This window comes from Oncorhynchus mykiss, chromosome 5, assembly GCF_013265735.2.
Source record: "Oncorhynchus mykiss isolate Arlee chromosome 5, USDA_OmykA_1.1, whole genome shotgun sequence".
In the NCBI taxonomy this organism is placed as follows: Eukaryota; Metazoa; Chordata; class Actinopteri; order Salmoniformes; family Salmonidae; genus Oncorhynchus; species Oncorhynchus mykiss.
Genome location: NC_048569.1, coordinates 69,315,011 through 69,328,337, shown reverse-complemented (window position 1 = coordinate 69,328,337; position 13,327 = coordinate 69,315,011). Strand labels below are relative to the sequence as shown.

The 13,327-nt window shown below is 41.4% G+C and overlaps 1 protein-coding gene across 7 annotated transcripts in view; it reads left to right on the top strand.

Annotated features, from left to right (window-relative positions):
* LOC110524442 (voltage-dependent R-type calcium channel subunit alpha-1E) overlaps positions 1-13,327 on the top strand; it is a 111,021-nt gene that overhangs the window by 22,214 nt on the left and 75,480 nt on the right. For all 7 annotated transcript variants that reach the window (XM_036978235.1, XM_036978237.1, XM_036978234.1 and 4 more), the window contains exons 3-5: positions 7,420-7,523; positions 8,122-8,280; positions 12,160-12,350. In XM_036978235.1, coding sequence (XP_036834130.1) covers positions 7,420-7,523; positions 8,122-8,280; positions 12,160-12,350 — 454 coding nt within the window. The remainder of the gene's footprint in view (positions 1-7,419; positions 7,524-8,121; positions 8,281-12,159; positions 12,351-13,327) is intronic.

Below are 13,327 nucleotides of genomic sequence, written 5' to 3'. Positions count from 1 at the left end.
GGTCAATATGGAGTGTAATATAGTAGAGACTTTCAGTTTAGTATTGTAGGCTACTAGGTGATACAGTAACCATTGATGTCAGATGCCTAAGAGTACAATTTTTGAGAAAACATGATTTCATCCTGGCATCCTGGTGTAACATAAGCTATTTTTCACAGCAGATGGCTGCCAGCGAGAGAATGCTCTTCCAAATACAGTATTTTGCTTAGAAACTGTCATGTGTCAAGGTTCTCTGGTACACTATAAACATATAGAGCAACAGAATGAATTTAGCATATTATGTTTCAGTTTCAATTTTTATTGTCATGTGCACAAGTAGGGTGAAATGCCTTTCTTGCAAGCTCTTTCCCAACAATGCAGTAATAAATACACTATATCTACAAAACACCCCTTCAAATGAGTGGATTCGGCTATTTCAGCCACACCCATTTCTGACAGGTGTATACAATCCAGAACACAGCCATGCAATCACCATAGACAAACATTGACAGTTGAATGGCCTTACTGAGGAGCTCAGTGACTTTGAACGTGGCACCGTCATAGGATGCCTCCTTTCCAACAAGTCAGTTCGTCAACTGTCTGCCCTACTAGAGCTGCCCGGTCAAAACGTCTAGGAGCAACAACGGCTCAGCCACGAAGTGGTAGGCCACACAAGCTCACAGAACAGGACCGCCGAGTGCAGATGCGCTTAGCACTCACTACCGAGTTCCAAACTGCCTCTGGGAGCTACGTCAGCACAATAACTGATCGTCGGGAGCTTCATGAAATGGGTTTCCATGGCCGAGCAGTCCCACACAAGCCAAATATCACCATGCGCAATGTCAAGCGTCCTCTGGTGTAAAGCTCGCCGCCATTGGACTCTAGAGGAGTAGAAACGCGTTCTCTGGAGTGATGAATCACGCCTCACAATCTGGCAGTCCAACAGGACACATTTTTTACTTATTTATTTTTTAACATATTTACCCCTTTTTCTCCCCAATTTCGTGGTATCCAATTGTTTAGTAGCTACTATCTTGTCTCATCGCTACAACTCCCGTACGGGCTCGGGAGAGACGAAGGTTGAAGGTCATGCGTCCTCCGATACACAACCCAACCAAGCCGCACTGCTTCTTAACACAGGGTTAGGGTTAAGAAGCAGGGTTAACCTCACTAATGCTCTTGTGGCTGAATGGAAGCAAGTCCCCACAGCAATATTCCAACATCTAGTGGAAAGCCTGTTATAGCAGCAAAGGGGAGAGTCAGGGGACCAAAGGGTCAAAGGGGAGAGTCAGGGGACCAACTCCATATTAATGCCCATGATTTTGGAATGAGATGTTTGACGAGCAGGTGTCCACATAGTTTATCAGTTGTAAAAAATATTACACTATCAAATAAAGTAAAGTAGAACAAAATGGCATGTTATTTTTAGTTATAACAGGTAACCTTCTGTCATTAAGTTTGCAGATGACACAACAGTGGTAGGCCTGATCACCGACAACGACGTGACAGCCTATAGGGAGGAGGTCAGACCTGGCCGGGTGGTGCCAGAATAACAACCTATCCCTCAACGTAACTAAGACAAAGGAGATGTTTGTGGACTACTGGAAAAGGAGGACCGAGCACGCCCCCATTCTCATCGACGGGGCTGTAGTGGAGCAGGTTGAGAGATTCAAGTTCCTTGGTGTCCACATCACCAACAAACTAGAATGGTCCAAACACACCAAGACAGTTGTGAAGAGGGCACGACAAAGCCTATTCCCCCTCAAGAAACTAAAAAGATTTGGTATGGCTACTCAGATCCTCAAAAGGTTCTACAGCTGCAACCTGACTGGTTGCATCACTTGTACAGCAACTGCTCAGCCTCCGACCGCAAGGCACTTCAGAGGGTAGTGCGTACGGCCGGGTACATCACTGGGGCTAAGCTGCCTGCCATTCAGGACCTCTACACCAGGCAGTGTCAGAGGAAGGCCCTAAAAATTGTCAAAGACCCCAGCCACCCCAGTCATAGACTGTTCTCTCTACTACCGCATGGCAAGCGGTACCGGAGTGCCAAGTCTAGGACAAAAAGGGTTCTCAACAGTTTTTACCCCCAAGCCATAAGACTCATGAACAGGTAATCAAATGGCTACCCAGACTCTTTGCATTGTGTGTCCACCCAAACCCCTCTTCTACACTGCTGCTGCTCTTTGTTTATCATATATGCATAGTCACTTTAACTATACATTCATGTACATACTACATCAATTAGCCCGACTAACCGGTGTCCCCGCACATTGGCTACCCTGACAATCTGCATTGTGTCCCACCACCCGCCAACACCTTTTTTACGCTACTGTTACTTTCTGTTTATCATATATGCATAGTCACTTTAACCATATCTACATGTACATACTACCTTAATTTGCCTAATTAACCGGTGGTGCCTGTACATAGCCTCGCTACTGTATATAGCCTCGCTATTGTTATTTTTCACTGTCTTTTTACTGTAGTTTTTATTTCTTTGCTTATCTATTGTTCACCTAATATCTATTTTTTACTTAAAAATTGCACTGTTGGTTAGGGCCTGTAAGTAAGTATTTCACGGTAAGGTTGTTGTTGTATTCCTGTTGTGTTCGGCACACGTGTCAAATAAACTTTGATTTGATTTAATAGGAGCCAAATCTTTCCCGCAAAACTAAGTGATGAACATGTGAACAAGCAGATAATGCACTTTGTCTTCATAAAGTACATGAAATCCCCAGTGAATCAATGCTCAAGGCTTAGCGCAATGTTTGGAAATAATCTGCAAGCTCCAGTTATTCATATGAAATCGAGGTGTCGTCATTGACACTTCTGTGTCTCTCTCTGTTGTCTCTCTATCCTTGAGTGTCTATCACTGGTTCTCTATATTACACCTTGTGACAATTAGCTCAAGTCTTTGCTCTTTGCACAAGTTGATTAATAGATCTGGTGGTGAGTGAATGATTCATAAGACACAGAGGAACAGAGCAGGGTTGGTGTGAGACGAGCCCTCATCAAAACACAAGGCTCTCTCTCTGAGTACTGTAGAGTAGACAGGTTATGGAGCGGTTATATATAGGTGCAAATACACAGAGTGCTGGCTAACATTTCACACTTACCACAGACACACCATCATGGGCAAACACATAGAAGGTGTCTTGTAGAAACGGTGAAGGCACAAAGGTAGGCCTTGGTTACAGCAATCTGTCAAAAGCAAAGACTTCAATGACGCAGCTCCATGTCCTCCCTATCAAAGTAGTCAGTTAGATAACTTCCTAACCTAGATTTGCCCTCAAGAAATGACAGCTGTCTGTCATTTGACATAATGTTCATGACAGGTGCCAATCATGTCATGATATTGATAGTATTATGACTTACAGTATGTCACTGTCAAGGGACTTATTATTGTTGTTTCTTGTGTGTGGATTTACAGTTGAAAATGACACCAGCGAATCATTATCAGAAACGGAGATAAATAGGATCAGTAATGAGTGTGAATTCTGCAGCTGAGGGTCCAAGTGGTGTTAAAAGTGAACAGCTTTTGTTTCCTGGCATGATGCAGTAAAATCAGTGACAATACATTGTTCCCTTGCATGCAGTGGTACCAGTGACAGTGGATCGTCCTTACCCAGGCTTTGTGCTGCTGAGGTACTCCCACACTGCTCTGCTTTCTGGCACAAAGAGATAGCATCCATTCCTTCTGGAGCCTCCCACAGTGTCTTCACTCCTCACAGGGTTTTAACATGCTGGATTATGCTCCTAGGTTGAAAACTTAAAAAACAAACACTGTTGCCTCTGAATTTTGTTGCGTAAATTGTATTTGCTGAATGAAATATTAAATTGTAGGAATGTGCACCATCCACATAGATAAGGTTTGTCCGGTATCCAGATTTTCATACTGTCATACCGTTTCTGTATCATACCGGGTTATACAGTATTTTAATATACATTATTATAAAGCCACTTGCACACATAATTTTTCTATCAATATTATTTTTGACACACAAAACAATTTGGCAACAGCGATCTTGATCCAGGAGGGGATTGAATGTCTCTAGTCTGGGAACCAGTCTCTTTAGCTAACATTAAACTCATTGTCACTCCATGTCATTGCCAAACAGACCTTCTTTTCGCAGTGGTTTAAAATACTTAAGTAAAACTACTTTAAAGTACTACTTAAGTCGCTTTTTTTTTAGGTATTTGTACTTTACTTTACTATTTATATTTTTGACTACTTTTACTTTTATTTCACTACATCCCTAAAGAAAATAATGTACTTATTACTCTATACATTTTCCCTGACACCCAAAAGTACTCCAGTTACATTTTCAATGCTTAGCAGGACAGGAAAGTAGTCCAATTCACTCACTTATCAAGAGAACATCCCTGGTCATCCCTACTGCCTCTGATCTGGAGGATTCACTAAACACAAATGTTTCGTTTGTAAATTATATCTGTGTGTTGTAGTGTGCCCCTAGCTATCTGTAAATAAAAAAACAATTTGGTTTTCTTATTATAAGCTATTTGAAATGATTTATACTTTTACTTTTGATACTTAAGTATATTTTTGTAATTATATTTACTTTTGATACTTAAGTATATTTAAAACCGAACTACTTTTAGACTTTTACTAAAGTAGTATTTTTCTGGGTGACTTTTACTTTTACTTGAGTCATTTTCTACGAAGGTATCTTTACTTTTACTCAAGTATGACAATTGGGTACTTTTTCTGCCACGGGCATTTCAGCAATCTCCATATGCAGCTGGATTTATTGTGGAGTTGCTCATTGGTTGTTGGAAACATCATTCATATTTTCCATGACAAAATGTGTAGCCTCAAAAATAGCATTACAATTAGAATAAAGTGAAAAACAAACATTTAGCTGCTAGCTAGGCTGAAAATCAAAGCAGAGGTTTTGTGGTTGGAATTGCAGTATGTATTTAGTTTGAGAATTTAGACGTGAGTTAGCAACTTTTGACAGAATGGTTTCGTCTGTACAAACAAAAAATGGTTGCTTAGCAAACGGTATTGAAATCATACCGTCAGTTTTTCAAAATACCCTGGTATACAGTGTAAACGGTATATTACCAAAGCCTAATGTAATGTTCTCTTTGTACTTTATTTATGCCTTCTGTTGAATGGGACTTAACGGCTACACATGTACTGTAACTATGTATCATCAAGCTCATGTGCCTAGCCTACACGTGTGTCTGCCCAGTGGCCACTTTCTCTGTCCACTAATATAGACCAGACCAGAGTACAGCTCACCTGGCTGGCTCCTCACAAATCACAAGGGTGTCTGCCTGAGCAGGAAGTCCATCAGCAGAATAAATGGGGATTACAATTTTAGCTCCTAGATCCCCCAGTCTCCATAACAACTAAAGAGCAGGCCAGACTTGGTAATGATTTGGAGAAGGGGAGGAGGCTCTGTCTGTTCTCAGCTCATCCTAGATGGAATAATATAATTTCTGTCTCTGAATGGACGTGCTATTTTAAGATCTCTCTCCAGTCTTAATTAAAATGGCTGACACCCCAGTGTCCTGACACCCCAGATGTGACTAATCTTCAGGCTATAATTGGATCTATGCCATATTCAATGTACTCTGTATTATTTATGTGTAACACTGTGTTAACAGAAAATGACAAAACAGGGATATAGCAATTTACTAATGTTGAAAAAAGTACGCCCTTCTTTGTTGTTTGAAGACATCATCTGCAGCCGCACGTCATTTAATCTCTGTATCTCTGAATTCAGACCTCAGGTTGTTACTTTGAAATGTTCCTGGAACTAATCCTTAGCATCTCTCTCCAGTAAGTCCTGCTTGCTGTGTTCAGAGGGGTCCCAGACTACATAAAACTACACAAAAAGGCAAAAGGCGAAAATGAATGAAAGGCAAAAATGAATGAGGGAGAAAACAGTGAGAGGGGTGACCATGGGTTGTCTATCACTCCCATTATGGTGTAAAGTGAGCCGCGCTGGAAGTGTATTTAGAGAGAGAGGGATGAGGAGAAAACGGGGGAGGGTGATCTGAATCCCCCCGAGTGTGCACAGCAGCCTAGTGCCACTAACACGTGAAGGAGAGGAGGGAAGGAGTAATGGAGGAGATTGGGAGTACACAGTAAACACATAGGCCTCCCTTACATATCTCTCTTCTACCTGCTGTGCTGTATCTACAATGTGTACCATCCTATTAAGAGGCACATCAGAGAAAGGACAACATTTGCATTTTATAATGAGCTGCTTCACATGTGCTCCAGGTAGCTGCTGTCTGTGGACTGCACCATTTTATCCAGGGGGCTGAAACTCTATGCCCACTGCTTAAAGTATTGAAACTCGGTGATCTTGTTTTCATTCAGCGTTTTAGTATGTAAGCCACAGCAAGAATACAATTCAATAATATATGTATCTATTTAACAGTTTACAGCATATTAGCCGGAATGTGCATTGCCTTGATAGAGCTGCAGCCTTCATTTCCTTAATAGAATTTGTCAGTGCCTACGCAGTGCAGCCAAAAAGACGACTTGTTTTCTGCTGCATTCATTGCCTGTTGTAGACCCTCACACTCCCTATTATTTGTGTCTGCGTGCAGGCACACCTGTGTGCCTTTCACAAACAAGAACCAGGGAAACCAGATTGCTTGAACAACAGTACCCCCTTCCCCTCCCTGCTCCTCCTGAACCTTCTGAGTGGGACACATCTATAATGGCTGGTCTCATTTTACTCCAGTCTGATGGGAAAACATAACTAATGTGGTTAGCTGCACACATGTGACAGATGACTCAGATGATAAGACCCAGAGATGAAGTGCTAGGATGGCTGCTGAATGTTAGCTAAACAGAGTAGGAGCAGAATTACACTAATGGACCATTTCACTGCAATATTGATCTGTCAATCATGTGTGTTGAGTCTCGAAAAATGCTATTTTATTGTTTAAAATCAGGAATTTTCTAAGATTCTAGTATTATCCATGAGTAATAGCCACGAATAGTCTTAAGTGTAGACCAATTTGTAAAAGATAACAGCCTTGATAGACTGCGTCGTGTTGTTTTGAGCCAATTTTGTTCTAATAGCATGAAGGGGACACACGGTTCTAATTGCGTAGGTACATAGTTTAATTAGAGCTAATCAGACTGTGTAATGAAGAAGTGTCATGTTTTCCTGGGGAGCTGATGTGATGAATACACCGCCAACAAGTACTTTATTTGGGGGCACCAGTGCCAATACATTACCCTCTCCCCCAACTGTGGTATAGGTTCAGTCATGACCGGTCCTGGACCTGCACAAAGAAATGTATCACACAATGCCTGATTCAGATCATGTTTGACATTACATTCAGACCCCTCTTTGAAATATTAATGGAATATTAACGGTGTATAAATGATTTAATAATTCCCTGTGTTGTGTGTGTGTTGTGTGGGTGTTGTGTGGGTGTATGCAGGATTCTGGCCACAGCGGGAGCTCACATGAACATCCCAGTGGACCTGCGGACCCTGCGGGCCGTACGCGTGCTCCGACCCCTCAAACTGGTCTCTGGAATCCCCAGTGAGTAGCTTACACCACCAGATGTACTGGGTGTCCATGGATCTGCTCTGCCTATCTAAATCTATACTAGTGGAGGCTGGTGGGAGGAGCTATATGAGGACAGGCTCATTATAATGGCTGGAATGGAATAAATGGATTGAGTCAAACATGTGGTTTCCTTATTTGTTTGATGTGTTTGATACCGTTCCATTTATTCCATTCCAGCCATAGCAATGAGCCCATCCTCCTATAGCTCTCCCCACCAACCTCCACGGATGTATACAGTACACATATAGGTATCTGCACTGGTTCTACTGGTGTTTTCTGGACCGCTGTCTAACCTCAATTTGGAGTCCGTAAAGTTAGTCCTAATGAGTTCTTCTGTTGGCAGAACACATCTGAGTCCGACTGACAACTAGCAGATGCAGTAGTGACCCACTCCCAAAAGGCAACGATGTCTTAGGGGGATTGTTGTGTTAGCCAAAGTGAGAGTTCTGACAGTATCTGCTTGAAGTGGTTCCCACACTTACCATTTACAAATGTTTTGTGCTGTTACTCATTGTTGGCACTTATAACACATGACAGTTGTCTCTTTCTCTATCTTTGTCTGTGTGACCAGGCCTGCAGATAGTCCTGAAATCCATCATGAAAGCCATGGTGCCGCTGCTCCAGATCGGCCTGCTGCTCTTCTTTGCCATTCTCATGTTTGCCATCATCGGCCTGGAGTTCTACAGTGGAAAGCTCCACAACACCTGTCTGCCCATGCCAAATATCCTGGGTAAGACAGAATATGCATCCCAAATAACCACTGTATTCCTTTTGTAGTGCACTACTTTTGACCAGGGATTATATAGGCTATAGAGTACCATTTGGGACTCACCCAGACAGAGAAAGGGCACTTTGAGCTCCAAGCCTTAGAGAGATGCCATCAAGTCTGCAGTCATTCAGGACGCACACTGCTCTGCGTATCAATTCGGGTTGGTTCTGTAGCTGTTGGTGTCCCTTTATGAGGTTGAATGTGTTGTATTCAGTGTATTTATACCTGTACTTGCTTATAGCCTATGCTTGCATTGAACACCTAGCTACATAGAATTGTTTTAAACAATGCGTTAGTATCGTGCTGTGATCCTTCGCTGATGTATACATTTAGGGTAAGTTATCGTAAACATCCTTCAAGCTGATCATTTATCAGCAAGGTTATACTGCGCCTACACAACAAGTGGATTATTATTTTCTACGAGGCTTCCTCAGCTGTAATGATAAGCCATACAAACGTCCTGTGAGTGCTCTCTGCTGTTCCCTCCCACCCGCCCAGTGTAATGTATTGTCAGTGGTCAGGATGACACTAGCTGTGTTATCCAACAGACCTGAAACACACAGTACCAATCCTGACTGCACCTGTAAATGTAACCACAGCCAACATGACTGCCTATGTAATTAAACCCCACAATATAGCAGCTCAATACAGTACCTCGACTAATTGTAAAGTCATAGATGCATGAATCATGTTATAATAAAGTGGGTTACACAGTTCTATTCACACACATGTTTATCTCCTGAACATAATTTGTTATTCAGGTAGTGTGGTCTTTTAACAAGCTTACTGGGGATTTGTTCCTTCGTTTCTTTTACATTATAGGAACTTAGTTGTCACAGATAGAGAAGATGATGAAGTTATCTTTCCTTTTCAAAAAGGGTTACCTTACCTTATCTTTTGTCGAGGTTTCAATATCACTCACAGCTTGACTTGGTTATAAAAATGTTCCTTGGTCTGCCATTGACAGGCTGTAGGGTGTTCACTCACTGCTGTACAATGTGGAATAAAATCTGGCAATTCAAGAGGGTGCTACGAAATGAATGTCAAAACGTAGTTGTCTTTGCCCAATGTCATTATAAATGACATAGAATACACCCTTAGATTGTTTTCTACAATATTATAACCTTAATAGACTAGTACTTGACAGTGTTGATGAAATAAAGTGTTAATTTACTGTGACCATTGCTCGTTTAGACTGTGCCGCTTCTATATTTAATGTTGTGATGTTGTACCATTTGGAGGTGTCTCCGCTGGTTGGACCAATCAAAATCAACTTGATACCTTTGTCATTTTCATCACCAGATCCTTGGCTTTTATTGTCTTCTTTATTGCCTAATTGGCGATATATATATACAGTGCCTTGCGAAAGTATTCGGCCCCCTTGAACTTTGCGACCTTTTGCCACATTTCAGGCTTCAAACATAAATATATAAAACTTTATTTTTTTGTGAAGAATCAACAACAAGTGGGACACAATCATGAAGTGGAACGACATTTATTGGATATTTCAAACTTTTTTAACAAATCAAAAACTGAAAAATTGGGCGTGCAAAATTATTCAGCCCCCTTAAGTTAATACTTTGTAGCGCCACCTTTTGCTGCGATTACAGCTGTAAGTCGCTTGGGGTATGTCTCTATCAGTTTTGCACATCGAGAGACTGACATTTTTTCCCATTCCTCCTTGCAAAACAGCTCGAGCTCAGTAAGGTTGGATGGAGAGCATTTGTGAACAGCAGTTTTCAGTTCTTTCCACAGATTCTCGATTGGATTCAGGTCTGGACTTTGACTTGGCCATTCTAACACCAGGATATGTTTATTTTTGAACCATTCCATTGTAGATTTTGCTTTATGTTTTGGATCATTGTCTTGTTGGAAGACAAATCTCCGTCCCAGTCTCAGGTCTTTTGCAGACTCCATCAGGTTTTCTTCCAGAATGGTCCTGTATTTGGCTCCATCCATCTTCCCATCAATTTTAACCATCTTCCCTGTCCCTGCTGAAGAAAAGCAGGCCCAAACCATGATGCTGCCACCACCATGTTTGACAGTGGGGATGGTGTGTTCAGGGTGATGAGCTGTGTTGCTTTTACGCCAAACATAACGTTTTGCATTGTTGCCAAAAAGTTCAATCTTGGTTTCATCTGACCAGAGCACCTTCTTCCACATGTTTGGTTTGTCTCCCAGGTGGCTTGGGGCAAACTTTAAACGACACTTTTTATGGATATCTTTAAGAAATGGCTTTCTTCTTGCCACTCTTCCATAAAGGCCAGATTTGTGCAATATACGAGTGATTGTTGTCCTATGGACAGAGTCTCCCACCTCAGCTGTAGATCTCTGCAGTTCATCCAGAGTGATCATGGGCCTCTTGGCTGCATCTCTGATCAGTCTTCTCCTTGTATGAGCTGAAAGTTTAGAGGGACGGCCAGGTCTTGGTAGATTTGCAGTGGTCTGATACTCCTTCCATTTCAATATTATCGCTTGCACAGTGCTCCTTGGGATGTTTAAAGCTTGGGAAATCTTTTTGTATCCAATTCCGGCTTTAAACTTCTTCACAACAGTATCTCGGACCTGCTTGGTGTGTTCCTTGTTCTTCATGATGCTCTCTGCGCTTTTAACGGACCTCTGAGACTATCACAGTGCAGGTGCATTTATACGGAGACTTGATTACACACAGGTGGATTGTATTTATCATCATTAGTCATTTAGGTCAACATTGGATCATTCAGAGATCCTCACTGAACTTCTGGAGAGAGTTTGCTGCACTGAAAGTAAAGGGGCTGAATAATTTTGCACGCCCAATTTTTCAGTTTTTGATTTGTTAAAAAGTTTGAAATATCCAATAAATGTCGTTCCACTTCATGATTGTGTCCCACTTGTTGTTGATTCTTCACAAAAAAATACAGTTTTATATCTTTATGTTTGAAGCCTGAAATGTGGCAAAAGGTCGCAAAGTTCAAGGGGGCCGAATACTTTCGCAAGGCACTGTATATATATTTAGTCTCTATTTAGTTTTATATTGAGCAGATTTAATTTAGAAAAAGCCCATATTTTCACTCACAAACCTGCAGCCAGCTTGTTAGCTGATGTTCGAAGTTAGCACTGTTCTGCCCGCGGAGCAGCATCACAGGGTTTTATTGGGCAGTGACGACTTATTTGATCATGCCTGTGATGACCTTCCATTCACATGCTACATAAACATGCTACATATTTATTTAAATATTTGTATAAACCTTGAAGGAATTAATCATTTTATGGGTGAACACCCTACAGTCTGTCTCGGTGGTTTAATACAGTAAAGAATTATATATCATATATATTCTAGTATTCCTTTACTACATTTCAAATATATCCCATTTAATACAGTACCCAATTGTATCAAACAACATACTCTCATTTTTAAGATGACATAATAAAGGTTATGTGGGGACCACACTGTACGAGTTAACATTATTGGCTTTAGAGAGATTATTTATGATAATCACACATTGCACAAATCAAATAGCGTATTATTAGTGTCATCTTTCACAAGGGTTCAGGAAAGGACTTTCACACAGAGAGCTGCTGCTGCTCACTTCATTGATCGAGTCATGCATTACATTACAATCATCATATTGTGCTACTTATTCATGCATCTCCAGTAGATGCAAGTCATTTCTCAGAATTGAGACATTTCTCTGAAGTCATCATATCTCTCATGGGAAAAATCACGTTCAGTTAGATTGATTTCAGTATTGCATCGTTTAAAAAAAATCTTTAGCCTAACCTACACATCCTATAGTGGACTCTGACTCAGGACAATAAGAACAAGTTGAGGAACTTTATTCTCTCTTGTCCCTCTGTCAGAGAATGAAACGGTGGACAAGTCAGAGTCAGAGTTCCCGTGTGGGGTGAGGAAGTGCCCTGACAAGTACGCCTGCAGTGAAACCTGGATCGGCCCCAACGATGGCATCACCCAGTTTGACAACATCCTGTTTGCTGTCCTCACCGTCTTCCAGTGCATCACCATGGAGGGCTGGACCACCGTGCTCTACAATGTGAGTCACACCTGCTTCTGCCATATATGAGGGAAAAATAAGCCTATTATTTGACCTGGTAATATATTTCTTTGATATACCTCTCCGAATCCTAGCTAGCTGTTTTTATCTGTCATTACTAAAGCTATCGGATATTTGTTGCAAGATGCACTCAAACATCCCTTACAGTAGCTTCCCTGTTCTGTGATTGTGAACACAATTGATTACACACCATACCTGAGAAATGATTGAAGCATTGCACAACGATAAACAAACACACCATTTAGGCTGCGTTTACACAGAAAGCCCAATTCGGATCTTTTGCCCAATTATTGGCAAAGCAGCTGATCTGATTAGTTTTTTTGTTTCTGTTTTTTAGAGGGTAGATCAGCTGTAATATTGAAGATAGATTGTGGTTTCTATCAATGTCTGAATCATTTCCAAACACCTGGAGGTGTGTTGGGTCATTGTCCTGTTGAAAAACAAATGATAGTCCCACTAAGTGCAAACCAGATGGGATGGTGTATCACTGAAGAATGCTGTGGTAGCCATGCTGGTTAAGTGTGCCTTGAATTCTAAATGAATCACTGACAGTGTCACCAGCAAAGTACCCCCACACCATCACACCTGCTCCTCCATGCTTCACGGTGGGTACCACACATATTAACCTACTCTCACCTAAACAAAAATCTCAAATTTAGCCTCATCAGACCAAAGGACAGATTTCCACTGGTCTAATGTCCATTGCTCGTATTTCTTGACCCAAGCAAGTCTCTTCTTATTATTGGTGTCCTTTAGTAGTGGTTTCTTTGAAGCAATTCGACCATGAAAGCCTGGTTCATGCAGTCTCCTCTGAACATTTGATGTCGAGATGTGTCTGTTACTTCAACTCTGTGAAGCATTTATTTATTATTTCTAATAAACATATCCTCTGCAGCAGAGGTCTTTCTTTCCTGTGGCGGTCATCGTGAGAGCCAGTTTCATCATAGCGCTTGATG